Genomic DNA, 19,734 nt, shown 5'->3' on the forward strand with positions numbered 1-19,734 from the left:
TCGCTAGAAGACTATCAGCTTATCGTGATCTTAGGATGGAGAGGGAAGGACATTCCTCACATGCTAGGATGTTCTTGCTCATGGTCTATCTGATATGATAATAATAAATTTAAGTCTTGTTTATGGGTCAATACTGGACTTGTAGAAGCTCTTGAGAATTCAATGACCGAGATTGAAGCATAGGGCAAGCCCATTCTTATATGTAGCCGTCCAGGCTAGCAAGTACTGCAAGGCTACGAAAACGGAGGGGTAAAGTTTCCGCAAAAGTTTCCGCGAAAAGTCTCCGACTATCAAACCCGAAGCTGCAGCACTTCGGACCTTTATTGGGGAAACACGGATACCAAGTAGTTGCAAGGCATTTTCTACGACAGGCCTGTTCCAAATTGCCTACCGAAATACTTTAATGTGCCAAGTGCTCTGTGTTCGAACTAGAAACAATGTAGCAATTTGTAGGGCTGAATTCCAGTGCTCTTAGAGCCTGATCGATCTTTGTCTACAGTTTTGCCCTCTAGCATAAGATGACGACACAGTCCTCGCTGTAGGTGCAGCCATGCCATTTTCAACGGTAGTTTCCTCCGTCGCTGCTAATGTCAAGGCCAGCTTCACGATTCTTGCAACTTCCGAGCGTCAACACGACCCCTCGCTCGCCGCAACAATGGCGGATATCATCTCATTGACAGTATGCACGACTCTGGTTTCGATTCTAGTGGGGCAGCTGCATTGACATGTCACATTCTGAATTCCGGAGGGAGTCCACGATGCACACGAGGTCCTGGCCTGCACATCGGCTGGCGCAGTCTCGCCGTAATGCCTTTCCAAAACGATATTCAATCTCTAGAGGGTATTCTTACGTGGCTTTATGTGTCCACTTCGATGGAACTTGAGATGTGAGGAACAATGACCAGAATGTGCTGTTGCAACATGCCACTACCTCGTATATTGTAACACGATACCTCGTAAGTCAAGCTGCAGCTGTCCACTAGTCTCAAATATCCTGCATCTAGGCTAAGCAATCACAAGCCACATTTCATGATAATTTAGAGCCACTCGAAGAAAACTAATCTACAACAGGTGAAGTGCGCCTCGCTATCTTCTTGGCTCATACTTCGTATCTGGGTCTCAGAGGGGCCAGCCTTGTGCAGGTCGCACTTGAGGAGTTGCCTCGCAACCTCAGCTTGAAATGAAAACGTATCTTCTTCTTTTCCTGAACTTAGCACCGCCTGATATACTTAATTTGCTCGTTCGGAAGCACACCGCTGCCATCAGAACTACTCCACTCTTACAAACGCCATGAGTTATGCTCAACGACGAACGGTCGATGACGCATTTAGCGTCCAGCCTAACGCACTACTTGCTGCTGAGATGGTGGTCAACGAGAACGATATTGCTCCTAGCGCTCTTCCAAGCGCGTCATACGAGAGTGCCTCCGAAGTTGCCGCTGTTGTCAATACCGTTTGCCGTCCTTCGCCTACAGCCGTTTCCGACAATGATCAGACTTCTCAGCCCGATGCCTCATTGTCAAACCATCCCTTCAGACATGTTGATGAAGGTAGAATCGCCAAGATATCTACACTTGAGTCTCTCCCTAGCTCTGTATCTATTCCTCTATCCCTATTCGTTCGCTCATGGTTCACTGACTAACTTCCCTTATGCACGTCGCGATTTCCATAACGATGATTTGTACTTCGTGGATGCACCTGAATCTGGCGAATTTGAGACTGAGTAGGAGTTTCAACTTTCATTGGGCACTTTTGTACAAAATTTAATGACTTACGCAGTGTCGTCTTCATCGGTTCTGGCAGACCGGAGCGAAGTTGGCTGAATACCTCTGCCCCTGGGGGCTATGACTACTTACCAAGAGACGTCACTGAGTACCTACCCCGTGCCCGCATTTGGGTCTGGGGCTTCGCTTTCGCTTTCGACGACGCGAACCCTGCCTCGTTGACCGCAAAGAACTTCCTCTTTAAATACTCCGATCAACGGCAAAGAGACCGCAGAGTAAGCACATATCCTCCAACGATGAGAATATATACATACGATGCTAATGATGGCGAAAGCACAATCCTGGATCAAGTATCTACGAACCAAAGCTGATTCTCATATCAAGTGGGAACGGCGGGATCATTGCGAAGAAGGTAAATCCTCCTATAGCTTGAAAGTGGTGTTACTGTATTGAACAAAGGCAGATCCTTCTTGAAGGACTGAGTAGTCATGGCACTCGACAGGAGATTGCACTATCTTGTATTGGCATTGTGTTCCTTGAAACATTTCACCTTCCCCTCCCAAACGACCTCAAGTCCGCTGCAAACGTTACAAGGCTCTACCCAAAATCGTTACAACGAACGTTTCTTGACTTCAATCTCATCGCTGTAATCAGAGAATTGGAGAAGGTAAATCTCGAATTTTTGAACAACATCAGATACATGCCTTCGACCTTCTCTGTTGTTAACAGGCAGAAAATTCTAGGGGTGAGGAACCGAGCACAAGACTAATCTAAGTTCTGCAGAGTTGACATTTGCCTTAGGCCCCTGACGTGACAAACGGACTTTTTCCTCCCGAAGTGAGGGGGGAGAATCGCGATCAATATATAAGCATCATACAAACCGAGCGGTTCTGGACACGGAAGCTACACAAGCAGCATCCTGTCTTCATCACCATCATGAATCAACTTCGAGACTGGACTCGAGAAAGTGGGTCATCAATCGCACCTTTGGCGAATACAAACTCAATCTCAATTGCGCAACAAGCCGTCGGGAGCGTGAACTTGCTCAGCATTGGTAAGTGCGACCCGCCAGCCATACAGCAGCCCAAATTTAGACAGTCCTTTAGATGGCGGAGGAGTTCGAGGTCTGGCAAGCCTTTTGGTGTTAGAAAGAATTATGCGTGAGATTGCCAGACTCGAGATTGCTGCAGAACCCGCCACCATCAACAAGATCAGGATACCAGCTGACTATTTCCAACTGGCCGGGGGCACGAGTACTGGGGGGTAAGTATAGAGTCACATTGCTTGAGGCAAACATCACGGCTGATACTGTCGATTTCCAGGCTTATTTGCATAATGCTGTTCCGCCTAGTAAGTTGTGATAGCCAATATGACCCTCGATAGTTCCGTTCAAGAAATTGAACTATCACTGCGACAGTCTACTAACTTTGCAAGCGCATGGACATTCAAAGCGCCATCGCAGAGTACAGAAGACTTTCACCTGAAATATTCCACAGGAGTGCAACACGATATATCGGTTCAGATATCGCGAAAGCCGCTATCGGTATGCCGTGGTTCAGAGCGGAGCCTTTGGAGGCAGGTGTGAAACGCATCATTAGTGAGCGGATATCTTGGCAGGAGCGGGAACAGCTGGGCAGCAACACTGCCGATGCTCTTCTCATCTCGCCTATTGCAACTTCGTTGGAGAACTCCTGCAAGACGTAAGTTTCATTCCAAGCCCAAGTCCCGCTCGTGAATGAAGCTTACCTCTTGGTTTGGCTTAGATTTCTATGTGCATTGAAGAAAGGAGATAACACTGCAGTCCGATTCCGAGCATACCCTACGCAGGGTAGCGGGAGTGATGCATTCCAGCAATGCAGGATATGGGAAGCAGCACGAGCCACGTCGGCAGCGCCGTTTTACTTCCCAACAGCCGAGGTAGCTGGCGTGAAGTTCTGGGATGGAGGCCTCGCCAACAACAACCCTGTACTCGAAGTTCTAGGCGAAAAATCTCGAATGTTTCCTGGCATGTCGATTAATTGTCTTATTAGCCTGGGCACAGGATTCAGCGAACGGAAGCCAACAAAATCTATCCTCCCGGTACTGGGGAAGGGTAAAAGAATCCTTGGGAACGTGACAAATGTCCATATCAACGATGCGAGAGCCGCAGAGCAGACTGCAACTCCTAATGCGGCTGACCGTTATTACTTCCGATTTAATCCGAGTACATCGGAGGATGAAATTGGACTGGCAGATCACAAAATGCTCGATGCATTAACTGCGCATACGGCGCGTTATCTTGATCGCGAAAATGTCCGGTCAGATGTGCAGCGTTGTGCTGAACTATTGTACCATCGAAGAAACATTGATGACACTAGCAGTCCAGCGGTCGATGCTTCTCCGGAAGGTAATCATGACACTGAACAAAGTTCTGCCAGTGAACATGGCGAAGCCTCAGGCACCCGCGCTCGGGCAACAGACGGACAGACTATTACTGCTGACGCCGCCTCGGAAGGACCCCAATCGACAGGCATCAACGCCCGTGCGACTGAGCAGGACGCTGTACGAGATGAGGGAGATCTGTATGGGAGTGACTAAGCAGATAAAGTTGTGGTTGGCATGCTGGTGATCGTAGTACAGTCCGGTGTACATCTGCCAAAATTTCCCATACAGGTGATGTTGTTGGCTGATGGATGCCTCATGGCCTGGATTCGCAGAAGGAATGCCATGGACGCAAATTGGTGCACTCTGGCAAACTTTTCTTTAGCAAAATCTTGTCCTAGTCAAAGGGAACATTGCGACTTCAAACCCCTTCGTCCTCCGTAACAGACGGTCACACTTCGTGTTTCCATCCTTTGCAGTGGGAGTTTCAGCTGCAGAGATAAATGTGGACGGTCCAATTGAGGCCGGCAATAGGCGAATGGAAACATTCTAAGATGATCTTATTTTGGTGCACTGAAGGACACTCACATGGAACCAAAGTCAGGGTTGTTGACATAGCTCTGCAGCAGTGCTTGTGGCTGCCAATAATTAATCGGCTTTATACATATCTTTGGTGTCCATAGAAACTTGATCGTGGTTTTGAAGCATTCGAGGGCTCTTTCTGCCAATAGCGTAAGGATTGTGTTGGCCAAGATGGGCTGAACTCTATGTCTCGTATTTGCACCGCTGAAAGATCAAGCCAACTTCTAAGGTTGCCAAGTCGAAACCCTTGAAAACAACGTTACGGCCTTGGATGTAGGTACCTACTTACTGGAAGGTAGACTCAACCACCCTAAAATTGAGGTCAATTCATGACGAGGTGATGTCGCGACCTAAGATTCTCCTCCTAGGCACCATTGACCAGTAAGTTCTCCACGCACAACTCTCCCGCTGTAGAACAGAGCACTTGTCCCTCAACTGACCCTGACCCAAAGCGCCCAGAAGCAATGGCAATCACTCTCGACACTAGGCGACCTGATAACACCTCAATCCAAGAACCGACAAGACTTCCTGGAAGAATGCCGGTCCGGCAAACTCGACGGCGTGATCGCGGCCTACCGAACGTTCTACTCGGCCGATATCACGGGGCTCCTGGACGAAGAACTAATCCTCGCGCTGCCCAAGACGTGGGAATACCTCGCGCACTGCGGCGCAGGCTACGACCAAATCGATGTCAAAGCATGCTCACGTCGTGATCCACCACTCCTGGTATCCAATGTCCCCGTGGCCGTCGACGACGCGACGGCCGACACGGGACTATTCCTGATGCTTGGCGCGCTGAGGAACTTCAACGCTCCAATGGGAAATCTCCGCCGCGGGGAGTTTCGAGGCTCGACGGCGCCACCTTTAGGTCGTGATCCCGAGGCGAAAGTCCTGGGCATCCTCGGCATGGGCGGCATCGGACGCAACATGGCGCGCAAAGCGCGCGCCGCGTGGGGCATGACAGTCATCTACCACAACAGGCGACAACTTGATGAGTCTCTGGCCGAAGGCGCCGAGTACGTGTCGTTCGATGACCTGCTCCGCCGCAGCGACGTTCTCAGTCTGAACCTGCCGCTGAACGCCAACACGCGGCATTTGCTCTCGACGCGGGAGTTTGCGCTGATGAAGCCCACTGCCGTGCTAGTCAATACGGCGCGTGGGGCGGTGGTCGACGAGGCGGCGCTCGTGCATGCGCTTGATAAGGGGATTATTGCAGGCGCCGGGCTTGATGTCTTCGAGGATGAACCGAAGATCCATCCCGGGTTGTTGAGTAATGAGCGGGTCATGCTACTGCCACACCTGGGGACTTATACTTTTGAGACTCTGGTGCGTATGATTTTTTGATGTGTTACATTTGATATTCCGAGCACAATGGCTAACCTTAATGTTAATCTGCAGGAGAAAATGGAGGAGTGGGCGATCGATAATCTGCGCTCAGCGTTGGAGAATGGAAAGCTCAAGTCTCCTATTCCTGAACAAGAACATCTCACAGCATAGAGGGAATCAATGTGCAATGTAACGCTGATTGACTGCTGCTAGAATGACTATGTGAGATTCAGTGGAACGCATTGTAGACAAATCTTAAGACGCTCAAAGGGATTTAATATGGACTTGTAGCCATGCATTCCACTTGGGGAAGGAAATCCATATGCCTAGCTGATGCAGGTTTATGAGCGCTCTAGAAATGCGAATGCTCTCTTGTCCAAACAACGCTAATGACATGTATCGAAGCTTTCTAACAGGCACTCAAGACTTATCCAACCACTTTAAGATAGGCCATATTAGTTTGTTTGAGCTCAACGCAAAATCATTTGTCTCGTAAGGCACAGAAAAGCATCGATCAATATACACCAAAATCCGCGGGTTCAAAATCATCATCCATGTCGATATCAAATGCGATGTGCTTCTCCTTCGGGTAGTGTTGGACGTTCTCGTCGTTGGCAGGGTCAAGCTCGTTAAACACATCTCTCAAGACTGACTGGGTGTCGAGCAGTTTCTGAACATTCCTCGTCTGGTTTCCTTGGGTTTTGATGTTCGGTTTGCGAAGTATGCCCTTCAATGGCGTCTTGGCGGGTGTTGTCTGTGGGCTTCGGAAGGCATTACCATCAACTGCTTGCAACGGGTTGGATTTTCGAGGCGAGCGCTGGGATCCCTTTGCTTCAGGGACAGGTTTTTCGAGAGTTTTCGCTGTGCTCGCTTGGGTAGCGCTAGTAGTTTGACTTGTCACAATGAATGAATGCGAATCAAGCGCTCCTGCTGGTGGGTCAAGCACCCAACCCTTGTCATGCATAATCGTTGTCAAGCCTTGCAGTATTGGGACACCACTTCCTGCTAGAGTGGATCGACTCCCAATGATGAGAAGCTTGCTTCGAGCTCGCGTCACTGCCACATTAACTCGTCTCCAATCCTTCAGAAGGTCTCCGACATGGTTGTTTTCGTTGCTTCGAACACAACTCAAAATGACGACTTCTTTGTCTCTTCCCTGATATTTGTCTGCTGTATGCATCTCCACTTCGCTTGCGGCGGTACGTCCAGCACTTGCTTTGAGATCATTCCTAAGGAGGGCAAGTTGAGAACGATAGAAGGTGATCACCCCAATGTTTTTCGGCGCAACTCCTGAACTTATCAGTGTCGTGACGAGTTGTACGGCCAATGTTGATTCAGTTGAGTTCGTAATCCGAGGCCCAGCTATAGTCTCCAGCCGACTTCCCAGAGGCGAAAGGTTGTCGGTGTTCAAGAAAAGACATCGAGAACTTGGAGCAAGTGATTTACGAAGCCAGCACGAACTGCTTGAGACGCAGACATTTGCCGAAGAGCTTGCCGTGCTGGGCAGGGATAACGCGGTTACATGGTGCAGGGCAAGACCACCCTCCAGAGCCGGTATGCTTAATGTTCGCTTCGCCACAGCTTCGTTGCCACACTTGATCCGTCCCGAGTAAACGAGCTCTTTAGAGAGCAGCATGATGTCTTCTGCCATGCGATATTGATGCTCCAGATTGACGACAGAGTCCGGTTGGGCATCTGAGAGCAACTTGAATAAGCTGACGTCCAAGCCACCTTGCTGTGCCTCCTTGTTCTGCACAAGTGGTGGAAGTTGATAGTGGTCACCAACCAGAATAAATGTTTTAGCCATGCGAATGGGTCCTAAACAAACGGGTAGAGTGATTTGTGAGGCTTCGTCCACAATGCAATAATCAAAAGTTCGAGCGTTGAAAATACCATGATTAACCCCAAGACACGTGGTCGCAACCACTTGACTTCCCTGCCATGAGGCATGTAGATCTTCGAGGGATCTTTTTGGGATCCCTGATACGTCCGCGAACGATTGGATATCCGGATGGACTTTGTTGATGGCTCCAATTCGGAAAGTCGGGATCTTATCATCTTTGATCTTCAAGAGAATGTTGTCTACCGCTGTGTGCGTGTACGATGCGAGCAAGACCGATTTACCTTGTGATACTAGTGCTCGAATGATATGAGCAATAGTCGTGGTTTTACCTGTACCAGGCATCCCCAGTACCAGAGCATAGTCTTTTGCACTCATGACTTTCTCGATCGCTCTGCGTTGGTCGCCGTTCAAATTCTGCTGGGAAGCAGGACCAGTCAAATTGTAAGCTGTGGGAGAGATTTTGAACTCTGGTGGCTTGTTCTCGACAATTAATTGTCTCAGTTCCTTCGCCTGCCAAAGATCTTTCTCCATTATGCGGAGGATATTATTTCGTGCAGTCGCCATTCCATTGGCAAATTCATCCTTGTCGATGCGGTAAAGAGTGGGATTATCAGAATCAATCGAAGAGGAGGACGAAGTATCATCAGCACCTAAAGTGCCCGAGAAGACTTGATTAGTCGATGGGTGGAAACCTGCCTTCCGTCGACGTCCATATTGCAATCTGCGATCAACAGAGACAACCACTCTCGTCGGACGTACATTAGTAACATAGCCCGCCGCGAAATTGAAATGGCCCTTCTCATCAGATATGACGATGGGTTCCCCAATGGTAATTTGAGACTCTGTGAAAGAAAACCCTGCTACTGGTTTATGCTTCACGAATGTGTACTCGAATCTGTTGATCTTCGAGTTTTCCGTATTTTCAATCACTGAACCAGGCAGAATGACAACTTCCGAAAAGCAACGCCCAACTGCTTGACGTTCTGAGCTTAACATGGTCCATAGTTCGCGACGAAATTTCATGGTATCTCGTTCCTCTTTGGTCAAAAGCTCATCCCACTTCTTGAAAAAGGTTTGATGGATTGGAGAAAGATGGTTGACGCTTTCAGTGAACTTCTCCCCAAGCCCACTAGTTTCGCCATCGCCATCCTCGGAGAGTTTGTGATAAGTAAAACAGGCTGACTTTGAGTAGCAACTTTTACACATATGTTCCTTTTTGATCATGGGTGGCAGGGCCAGCTTGTCATGAACATAGCATGCCAATTCATTGCGTTCGATGACCATATGGCGGATTTCGTTTCGTATTCCTTCCACTCGAAACGTCTTTGAGGTCTCCATGTAGTAAAGAACACCTGAGGCCACATTGATATCATATCGATCTGTGAGAAGGAGTGTGTACAAAGCAGTCTGAACACGATGTTGTTCTACATTGTCTCGCTTCCCAGTTTTCAGTTCCAGGGGAACCACCAGGGTTCTGTTTGTTGTCTCGTTTGGCAGCTTCATTTGGGCTTGAACTGTGGCATCGATGTTTCCCTTGAGGCCATACATTGGAGACCAAATATGCTCTTCAAGTTCCAAGACCTTATTAATTTTGGTGGGAACAAGAACACCATTGCGATCGCGGATGACAGAGTCGTCGGAAAAATTGTCACTAACAAACACACTGGCCCATGCCATCATTTCCGGCGTCTTGCTCAAAAGGTATTCTGTGGCATCTTGCGTTCGTACGCCAATTTCGTACAAAGGTTCGAGAAATGAAGGAAGAATTTTGTCAATGATCTCTCTTAATGAGTCAGGATCCCACTTGTTGAGCAGAAGTGCTTGTCCGAAGACTTCGTGGAGAATGTGTCCATAGACCTGTGGGGCTGTCGCTGCGCTTGTTGCTTTGACACGATCTTGAAGGACAGCACGACGCATACAGGTGAATGCATCACCCACCACAGTCGAAGATATCAGATGATCTGGATGGAGGATGATCATATTGTCTGCATCATTGACAATACATTGACCAAGGCGATCGAATTTGCCAATGACATGCACGTATGACCCTTTGGTACATCGAGTATCATACCATGAATCACGCAGGGAAATTATGTAAAGCATACCAGTCTTTTCGTCTTTGACTGAGAGCATCTGAATATCGTTAGCTCCGCAAAAAAGGAATTGTACAGGTGTTACTGACTTTTTCAGGGCGAGTACGGCCAGCTTTGTACTCGTACTGGTTTTCGAAAACATCAATGATAAGATAACGCTTGATAGCTCGATTATCCATTGAATTCTATATACACTATCAGCATGAGTACCAAGCAAATTGCTATTCAAGACGTACAGTATTTGCGCTACCAGCAGCTATTGTCCCACTAGCAGGTGTAGCTTTTGCAATGTTATCCCATAATTCGTCATCATCATCAAAGGCATCTTCAAACTCGTCAAGACTTTCCAAATGCCCAGTGGTGTTTTGAGGTTGTTCTTGTCGGGGCGGATGAGGATTCAAAGCGATACTTTCATTATCTGTATTGTGTTTTGCTTGAGATTCATATTTTGCTGTTAGATCAAGGAGATCATTCATCAAATCTTCGTCATCATCAAATTCGTCAACGAACTCGTCTTCATTAGGCGCTTTCGTTTCGTGGTCATAAATTTGCGAATTTCTTGGTAGAGCCACTGCCTGAAGCTGCGGACTGTGGCAACCGACTCCTTGAGAGGCTCCTGTAGTCTTTGATTGTGCAGTAAGGTCGTCGACCCTTGTAATACATCCATTAGTCGTGTCGTTTGTTATTGGACTACCGTCCATCACCTGTTGTTGCGATTGCTGAGCAATTTCCAGCTCAACACTTTCGAAAGCTTCAAGATCGAGACCATCCTCACTGAACTCAGAAAAGGAGGTCTGATCAATTTTGGCATCCATTTTCAGTGGTGAAGGTCTTTGCATCGAAATGTCTGGATTGACGACAGCAGCTTCTGCTGGTCGATCTCGACTTTTGGGCCGGGTAGGGGATATCAGATTTTGAGATCGTCGATCGGGTAATGGAGACGAACTCGATGGACCTTCCTCAGCTATTGGTTTGCTGATAAGACTTCGCTGAATTTTGTCCAGGAGCAAGCCCACACGAGTATTGTTGGATAAGTCTCGACTTAGAATGTCTTTTCTTGAACCAGCAAACAGATCTTTCGTCCGTCCGTGAGATTCGGCTATATCTGTCTTCCGGCGTTTGGGCATTGAGGTGGGCCATTCAACTCCACAGCTATGTGTACGACGTAAACCACCATCTTTGCTTGCAGTGCTTGGAGTCTGTGGGGAGGAGGGCAAGAGATGGGCGTAAGGAGGCAATGTTGGTTCAGCCTGGTTTGCTTTTGAAGCATTGGCTGCAGAATAGCGATTCCAGAGATCTTGCGTTGGGTCATTGTTTGGTGTGCGCAGGGATTTGTTTAGTACGTCGAGGTTCAAAGGCTCCTTGGAGGCTGAAAAATGTTCCGAAACTTCTAATTGAGATGAAGTTGGTGATGAGCTATGTGCACGCTTTCGACTTCTTTGTGTACTTCTAGCAGCTGCTGATGCATCAGAGCTGTCCGGACATAATTGCCAGGACACATGGTCTTTGGGAGTTGTAATAGGGATGGCACAATTGAAAGCATCCTCAGTGTTTGCGATCAGGTCTTCAATGGGTATTCGAACTGCTGGAGTACGTGGGAAACTGTCTTCCGGGGCAGCGGGACGCGGAGGTGAGACATCCTCAGGCATGATAGCGAGCACCACCTCTTCTAGACGTTGGTTTTCTTTGTCTTCTTTGTTTGCCAATAACTTCTCATCAAACTGAAAGGATTTCAACTTCTTCCTCGACTGTGACGAGATGGCGAAAGGTACCGAGGGCATGGTGAGAATGGCAAGCGATTTGATGTCCGCATGGCCGAATTGATGATGCTAGGTAATTTGGGGCAGTCCAAGTTATGAAAGGAAGAAGATGCCCTTTTGTTGTTTGTGTCGGCGGCAATGGTTTGCAGGTCCCACCATGCAAAGGCCATTTGCTGGTTGCACTAAACACGACGCGACCAAAGAAGCCGAGACGCGTCAAACTGGAAAGCGTCCCAAACACGATCACATGATCTCAGGCCCGATGACATCATATAACATGGCACACTGCAGGAGCATCCCTGAACAAACACAGCCTCAACTCGAGGTTCAGGGGACGGCTCCGTACACCCATACGAGTCTGGCTTCAGCTCATTGCTTGTTTCTGCCTGAATAGCTTCTTCGCACCTCTTATCCCCACAACATGAGATTATCTCAACTTACACTTTAGCATCTTACTATCTACTTCCGGTTCACGCCTGAACCGTGTCTAGGCCCGTCAAATATGAGTCGGCTTGGCCCTCGTCCTTTCGTGAAGACTGGAATTTTCATTGAGAGCCGTTCTCTACCGAATCGGCATTATCTCAGCCTGACTCGTATGACAGGCTGAGCCGCGAGACCCGTTTGGAACTTCCGGCTGACCTCCAACGACCTTGAAACCATATTCAACTATCGTTTGCATTCCTTTTACCAACGAGCGAGATCGAGCGCTTGAGATTCAAGAGGAGTGCCTTTCTCGATTTGACCTTGTGCGCTGGTCTTTCAACATGACTTCTTCGGCCCCACATTCTCCAGCTCGTTACAGGGACGTCGATACTGACTCAAATGCATCACCATCAAGACCTTCACCAGCGAAACTCCTTCGCATCCAACAAATAGAAGGAGATCCTCGAGCATCCTCATTGCCACCTCGTCGCATAGGATCACCAGCCAAGAAAGTACAAGTTCGTCCAAGATTGAATCAATTTTATACCATTGATCATGCTGTGTCTCTCTTGAAGGCGTCCAAGAACATCGTTGTATTGACCGGAGCTGGTATTTCAACATCACTCGGTGTTCCGGATTTCCGGTCCAAGGATGGCGTCTACGATCTACTGGAAGGGTCACCATACGCCGACCCTCAGGATCTGTTCCATATTGACAACTTCAAAGCAGATCCTAGGACATTCTTCAAACAGGCCCGGAAGATCTTCCCTAAAATGCAAGGTCTTGTGCCTAGTAAGAATACCAGGGACGGCTCAAAGTCGACCGAGCAACATAGCGTTCCCAAATACAGTACCACGCACGCATTTCTTTCATTACTACAAGCCAAAAACAAGTTGTTGACCAACTACACCCAAAACATTGATGGACTAGAGGCCGTTGCTGGAATTTCTTCGTCAAAACTCATACACTGCCATGGTACTCTGTCGACGGCAACGTGTATGAGTTGTGGTAAGCAAGTGTCTGCCAGGAAATACATGCCCGTAGTGCATGCAGGAGGGCTGCCGGTCTGCAAGTGCTCATTGCAAGATGACCCCAAGACGCAACCGAGGCGGAGTATGCTCCCAAGAGGCCGAAGTGGCAAGAAGAAGCGCAAGAGATATGAATATGAAGATACCGACTCGGAAGAGGACCAACAACCTTTCGAGAAAGGTCTATTGAAGCCGGACATGACATTCTTCGGTGAGCAATTGTCCAATACGTACGGCCCACGGCTCCAGACAGATAAACGCCAGATCGACCTTCTAGTCATCATCGGAACGTCGCTCAAAGTGAACCCAGTCAACGAAATTCCCTTCAAGATCCCACCAACGGTGCCTCAAATATGGATCAGCAAGGAACGGTGTCAGCGAGAGGGGGTCAAGGTCGACATAGAACTCCTTGGGGAATGTGATCTCATCGTCGACGAGATTTGCCGGCGCGCGGGTTGGTCCTCGGCTCTCAATGACCGCAAGTGGACGCCTGAAAAAGCCGAGCTCAAGCGATTGAAAGAGAAAGACAGCAACCTCAATCTGAAGAATTCAAGAGATCTGTCCTCCGACTCGAGTATGATGAGAACAAAAATCCGAAAAGCAATGTCGGCCACGTCCAGATCTCCGGCAGTGAAGTCTAAGAAACAGACACTCGAAATGCGACCGAAAGTCGCGGACAGAACACCTACGATCAAGTTGAATGGCAAAGATCTACCCGCAGAAAATAATGGAGATCTCGGGCAAAACCAATCCTTAGTGGCAGTACCAGTACCGCCAGCCATCAAGCTCGAAACCTCAGGGTCAGACCCAGAGCTAGCGGTAAAACGACAGGCATCGGTCCCACCACTGCCAAAAGTCAGCATCGAACTCGAGCTGGGCACGCACTCCAGATGGTTCGTCAAGCGTGCGACCTGAAATCTAAGGTCGGCTAGGTCACAGCACTTCAGCAGTTTACCCGACAGAGAAGACTGCTCAGCCTGTCAGGCGCAAAACCCCATATCATTATTGCAGGCCCATGGCAGATGACGTTTGTACGAACACAATCTCTCCTTTCAACACGGGAGAGCATATTCATCCCTCTATCTTTTTTTCTCAATCTTGGATTTCATCGGGGCTGGACAGCAGGACTAACTTAGGATCAGCATCAGAATTGGAGAAAATGCATTAGGACTCGGCATTGGGCAGCGGGCATTTTGGGATTAGCGACAGGAATAGCATCTCATGTATGTATGTATTAGGACTCGACAAAAACTTTGCAAACAACACCCTCATCTTCGTTCTTCAATTTCTTCTGTCTCCTTCCAACCGTAGTCCTTGCTCACTCAATCGGGAATGTCCAGTGATTCCACTCTCCCAGCCTCCCTCACAACCGCGAAGACAAAACATTGAGTAGACAGTAAGTATTGTATTGTATTTTGGGGGTGTGGTGGATGCGTCTATTTCTTCGAGTAGCAGTAGTAGCTTACTTAGTGGTAGTACAGGTCAAACCCATGGAAAGCAGTATGTATTTCCCGTGCCAAAACCCACCTGTCCTCCCAAAATGAAATCAAGTCGAGTCCATATGGCTTCACTGCGGTCTATTTCGTGTGTTGGGGGGGTATTTACACTGTTGTCTGAATTTCATCGTCTTCTCGCTGCCCTGTTTCACCTCTCCTTGCAAATCTCAATCCTTTCTCCGATTCGTGGAGAGGAAGGTCTCTTTCTCTCACGCACACACACACAGAAGCAATTCCTCGGGAAGTCGCCGTCACCAGTAACACACCAGAAAGCCATCTACTCGACAGGCTTGGCACCCATCTTTCGGAACCAATCCATGACGCCAGTGTAGACGACGAGCAAGACACCGCCACCTGGCCCCAATCTGAGAACCTTGGGGATGAAGCCCTTGTAGAGCGCGCCGAAACCTTCCTCCTTCATGATCGTTCCGAGACCAGGCCATGCCCAGTTGTACTTGGGGACTTGACCAACGACTTTGCTGGTGTTCTGTATCCGACTCTTGACGACGTCCATGGGGGTGTTGAGAATTGTACCGACAGTGCCTCCGATGGCACCCGAGGTGAAATCGATGAGCATGGCCTTGGTGGGCTCTGCCTTTTTGTCTGCTTTGGGCAAGAGTTGCTTGACTTGGAAGATGCAGCCGAAGTAACCAGCGTTCCAGAGGATGTGACGCCACAAAGTGGATTCGAGACCGTTGTAGAGAGCGAGAGGACCTTCATTCTTGACCGTCTTGAGCACACAATCAGCGATACCTGAGTATTTGCTGGCGGAGGCGGGGTCTTGCATGCGGATCTTGACGAGCTCGAAAGGAACGACAACGAAGGCTTCAGTGGCACCAGCGGTAGCACCTGTGAGGATGGCGAGCGGTTGGGTGGGCTTTTCCACGTTGAACAACCGTCGGTAGAAGATGCCCCAGGAGTCGTTGGCTGCGAATTTGGTGGCTCGCTTGGGTGCTTCCATCATGATGGGTGCTGCAATTCCTCGGTAGAGACGAGCTGGTCCTTCATTCTTGACGATCTTTCGGAAGCAATCTGCCATGCCCGTGTAGTAATCTTGACCGGGTACGGGTGCTTTGCCCTGGAGCTGTCTATAAGGAGAAGTGACGTGTGAGCTTGAGTTCCATCATGGTCTGGAGGTGTGGAAGAGGGAGACCCACACTCTTGTCTTGACGACATCTAGTGGGTACATCAAGAGAATCTATAGTAAACATGAGAGTTAGTATAGCACGTGGACCCTTTCACATACAACTCTAATATGAAGGGCGCGGGCGTACCTCTGAGACACCAGCAATGGCGCCAGCACCAAACTGGTAGATGAAAGGTAAAGGTTTCTCTGTCATCTTGTCGGTTGGTGCGCAGACAGAATTGGGACGTGCAATGATCGGCCTGGAAGTGAACTGCGAATGTGGCTGCGCAGGTGAGGAACGACAAAAGGAACGACGAAGGCCTATCTCAGAAAAAGTAAAGCGATGTACGATCGGATTGATCACGAGCAGTCAATCACCGATGAGAGGGAGTGCCAAGCACTCGGAGCTTCGGATAAAAACAAAAAAAATGGTTCCGCCTCACCGGTATCTTATCCGACCCCGGAGCTCAGCGCTCATCACCCACATCTCCCCCCTTGTTCCCCACAGCTTGAACAATCATGATCTCCAACTCAGCAGTCAAGCAAGCAGCAGGGATAGCTCTCTGATGTTCGACTCTTCACAGAGCCTGAGAACGTCCATCATCAGTCTTCAAGAATGCGAAGTCTGTCTCTCCTGTCTAATGGACATGTATATTTGTCTGCACGATGTGTGATCGACCTTGTGTGGCACGAGCGATAAGTTCATTATTGGAAGACCACCCTGATATAATATATCCGTTGTCATCCTTATGATCAACCACCGAAGTTGATGGCCTCAATCGTCAATGCTACGCTGGCCAAAACTAAATGACCTTGGGTCGGGCTTTCATCACCGGGTTTTTATAAGTGGTAATGGATCAGCTTGAAAAACGTAAACCCACCTCACTTATCCTTCTCTGGCCATACTCGCGAATAGAGTTTGGCTTGTCCAGGTACGTCATATGAGTTTTCAAACTACGCGGGCAGCCTCGTTGCATGAACCCTAGCTTTTCGACAACGTCTCGAGTTTCATGGTGGCCTTCCCGTATCCGAGGACTGGACACTATCAAAATACGGATCCTCTGTGACTGGCTGTCTGTCTCTTTTCCACTAGGATCCCAGAGTAGTATTCCATGGTTGATCAGAACGATGTAGAGATCTTCACCGGATTTCTTCCTGGTCCTCCGGGTCGTCGGAAGGAGGAGAGGATATATAATGTACATGTGATCTCCAGGGGTGACGCCGATGGCCGTCCGTTAGAGGCAGGATCGCATTTACTTAATTGGGATGCTCCGAGAGTATAAAAAGCGGCGAGGCTCTCGTTGATGGCATGTCAATGTTTCCGAGCTTTTATCCGTCGACCACTGCATGAGAGAAGGGTGCCCTAGCCATAGCTAGTCCCCAATTGCCAACCAAGTAAGAACGAGTGGGGGCCTCGGTGAATAAAAGAAAAGAGCGCACAGTCGATGTGGACATACACACATATAGATACTTCCTGTCCGTCTCGCCGGACTCAGGCAGCGAGAGAGGTATAAATCACCTTAAACAACTCAACAGACCAGAAGTGTAAATTATTATGACCTCCCATTCCAGGCAGGTCTTCCTATCAAGTAACTAAACTACCTAGGTACCTGCCTAGACAAATCACCAGGGCCAACACTCCGTGTCGTGCGTGTGATGAGTAGTTGGCTAGGTCCTTTGCGACTCTGAGACTCTGCATCATCACATCAAGCACCCTCAATAGCGGTGTAGGAAAAGAAAAAAAACAGAAGAGGAGATATAGAAAAACGAGGGGGTATCAAAGATCAGCACAGGAACCCATTCCATCCTCAAAAGATTATGGACAAGAAACACTCCCCCTAGTTTGGAAATCAAACGAATTCGGAGAACAATAACGTGGTGGGCGATTCATCCGACCCGACCATGAAGAAAATAACCGTCCCTCATATACTTTCGCAGCGCATTCGCCGTGATAAAATGCATTTGATGACAATGAATGAACCATTGTAGTTGCACCCTGTTGGTGTGAAAAAAGAGGAAAGTCTCTCTCAGATCTTTCATAACATCTCGTCAGTCTCGCTGCTTTCGTTCACAGTAATATTGTCGTGTCAATTCATCTCCATCAATTCATCTTCTTCCTTAAAGCTGATGCCACCATGTCCAGCCGAATGCCAGTACTGGGTTTGTCCAGCTCCATTGCTGCCACTGTTGGTGCCACTACCGCCACTATGGAAACCAGGACTCAATTCGAAATTGCTTTGCGGGCTCAGACTTGAATTTGGCGCTATCCGATCACCTGCGAGATTGGTATGTTGAGGCACTCGAAGTCCAGTTCCATCTGCTCGAGAATAGGAAAATGATGACGGATCATTCTTCTCCATCGCTTCCATGAGCTCAGAACGCATACGCTTCTCCTCATCAGTAATTTGGTATGGCCATGAACCTCCAAGCCCGGTGATGTATTGCGCGAGCTCATCCTCTTGTTGGTACTTGTGGTACAGTGCCCACATTAGATCTCTGGTCCAACTCACAGATCCATTGAGGATGTCACCTTTATTTGGACCCTTTTCTTTCTCGTCCAGCGGTAGACCAATCGTGATGTTGCCTGCTGTTCTGCGACCTGGACCCGCGAGAATAGAGGCAGCAGCACTACCCGCCGTTGGTGGACTCATGCTAGCAGCTCCAAGGGTCGGTGACAATGGACCCGTGTTCTGAAGTTGTTTCTTGACCTTGTCATCATCGAGTCGGTGTTGAGGGACCAGGTGTGATAGATCTTGAATTCGTTCGTTGATATTGTCACGTCTCCTCCGCTCCACCGCATTGTGTGAAGCTCTTCTACGACGCTTCTTAGCTTCGGCATTCTCTGCGTTGCTGGTGCCGAGACCATTCTCAACCTTGGCAGGCAATGACGCATGATGGCCTGAACCAAGGGTTTCAGAGATGCCTGCATGATGAAGTGCTCCGCCTGGCGAAGACAATGGCGAGTCCAAGTATGAATGAAGACTGCCTGGCGTGCTATCATACTGGCCTGACAAAGTTTTGGAGTGTCGGTTTTGAATGCTGGGAGCTCTGATTGGTCGTCCATTAACGATATTTGCCGACTCTGGAGTTCCTATCTGCAGAGAGGCCATTTGTGATGTTCGTGGTGTCAAAGGTGATCTTTGATCTGATGACTTTCGCTGAGCGCTTTGCATACTTGGACGTTTGGCAAATTGTGAGCCTGACAGGGGTGACATATGTGTTGGAATGGAGCTCATCTGTCGAAATTGAGAATAGTCAAAGCCAGCCAGATAAGGACTTTGAATGGGAGGTCCATCTGGGGTAGTGGAGTAGATCTGTTGATTCATAGGTATGGATCCTGCCACTCGGTTGGTGTTGTTCTGCTGTGGCATGTTGGAGTAGTCATCAAGCATGCCTTGTGGGTTGGTGAAGTCGAGACTTTCGAGTAGTTCGTTGTCGTCATAGCCGGAGTTACCCATGCTGAAGCTCGAAGACATGTTGGAAGCTCCATAGTTGTAATTCATACCATAGTTGTTCTGCATGGATAGCTCAGATGGATCTATACTAGCACCATCCTGGAGATTGTTGAATTGATTTCCATAATTCTGGGCGTTGCCATAATTCGGCGCCCGCATGAATCGGTTGGGATTATTGCCGAAATCATCAGGCTCGCTCTTGATGTACGGCATCGTGCCGGAGGAGTTAGTCATGGTCCAGGAGTAATAATTGACGAGGAGAAAAGAAATGTTTGATTCCAAAGATGGGACTGAAAATAACGGCGGGATTGCCCAATGTCTTTCACTGAAAAAGGCAACCAGGCAACTCAAGCCATCGGATTTGTGAAACCGAAATTCAACAGAGATATCAAGGTGAACCCAGCGGGGTAGATATCAAAGAGCGGAAGCTTCCCAAGAATGTGGGAGCGGAGGGGGGCCCCAAAGTTGATCCAAAGCCGATGGTCCGTAGAGGCGCAGGAGATAGTAGGCCAATCCAC

The 19,734-nt window shown here is 48.7% G+C and overlaps 6 protein-coding genes across 6 annotated transcripts; 3 read left to right on the forward strand and 3 right to left on the reverse strand.

The window, feature by feature from the left end:
• Positions 1-1,290: 1,290 nt before the first annotated feature.
• Positions 1,291-4,300, forward strand: LTR84_003044 (uncharacterized protein; the record flags this gene model as incomplete). Its single annotated transcript, XM_064846639.1, has 9 exons — positions 1,291-1,517; positions 1,779-1,998; positions 2,058-2,135; positions 2,187-2,468; positions 2,525-2,777; positions 2,830-2,986; positions 3,046-3,073; positions 3,158-3,423; positions 3,487-4,300. The coding sequence occupies 9 exons, from the start codon at positions 1,291-1,293 to the stop codon at positions 4,298-4,300; spliced, it is 2,325 nt and encodes a 774-aa protein (XP_064705619.1).
• A 695-nt stretch (positions 4,301-4,995) lies between these two features.
• LTR84_003045 (uncharacterized protein) lies at positions 4,996-6,010 on the forward strand (the record flags this gene model as incomplete). Its single annotated transcript, XM_064846640.1, has 2 exons — positions 4,996-5,003; positions 5,086-6,010. 2 exons carry the CDS (start codon positions 4,996-4,998, stop codon positions 6,008-6,010), a joined length of 933 nt encoding a protein of 310 aa, XP_064705620.1.
• A 496-nt stretch (positions 6,011-6,506) lies between these two features.
• LTR84_003046 (uncharacterized protein) lies at positions 6,507-11,709 on the reverse strand (the record flags this gene model as incomplete). The annotated part of the gene is made up of 3 exons (XM_064846641.1): positions 6,507-9,968; positions 10,018-10,113; positions 10,165-11,709. The coding sequence occupies 3 exons, from the start codon at positions 11,707-11,709 to the stop codon at positions 6,507-6,509; spliced, it is 5,103 nt and encodes a 1,700-aa protein (XP_064705621.1).
• A 743-nt stretch (positions 11,710-12,452) lies between these two features.
• LTR84_003047 (uncharacterized protein) lies at positions 12,453-14,054 on the forward strand (the record flags this gene model as incomplete). Its single annotated transcript, XM_064846642.1, has 1 exon — positions 12,453-14,054. One exon carries the CDS (start codon positions 12,453-12,455, stop codon positions 14,052-14,054), a length of 1,602 nt encoding a protein of 533 aa, XP_064705622.1.
• An 858-nt stretch (positions 14,055-14,912) lies between these two features.
• Positions 14,913-15,975, reverse strand: LTR84_003048 (uncharacterized protein; the record flags this gene model as incomplete). The annotated part of the gene is made up of 3 exons (XM_064846643.1): positions 14,913-15,723; positions 15,793-15,833; positions 15,910-15,975. The coding sequence occupies 3 exons, from the start codon at positions 15,973-15,975 to the stop codon at positions 14,913-14,915; spliced, it is 918 nt and encodes a 305-aa protein (XP_064705623.1).
• A 1,873-nt stretch (positions 15,976-17,848) lies between these two features.
• LTR84_003049 (uncharacterized protein) lies at positions 17,849-19,429 on the reverse strand (the record flags this gene model as incomplete). Its single annotated transcript, XM_064846644.1, has 1 exon — positions 17,849-19,429. One exon carries the CDS (start codon positions 19,427-19,429, stop codon positions 17,849-17,851), a length of 1,581 nt encoding a protein of 526 aa, XP_064705624.1.
• Positions 19,430-19,734: the final 305 nt, after the last annotated feature.

The sequence above is a fragment of the Exophiala bonariae genome (genome assembly GCF_035927105.1).
Source record: "Exophiala bonariae strain CCFEE 5792 chromosome Unknown scaffold_15, whole genome shotgun sequence".
In the NCBI taxonomy this organism is placed as follows: domain Eukaryota; kingdom Fungi; phylum Ascomycota; class Eurotiomycetes; order Chaetothyriales; family Herpotrichiellaceae; genus Exophiala; species Exophiala bonariae.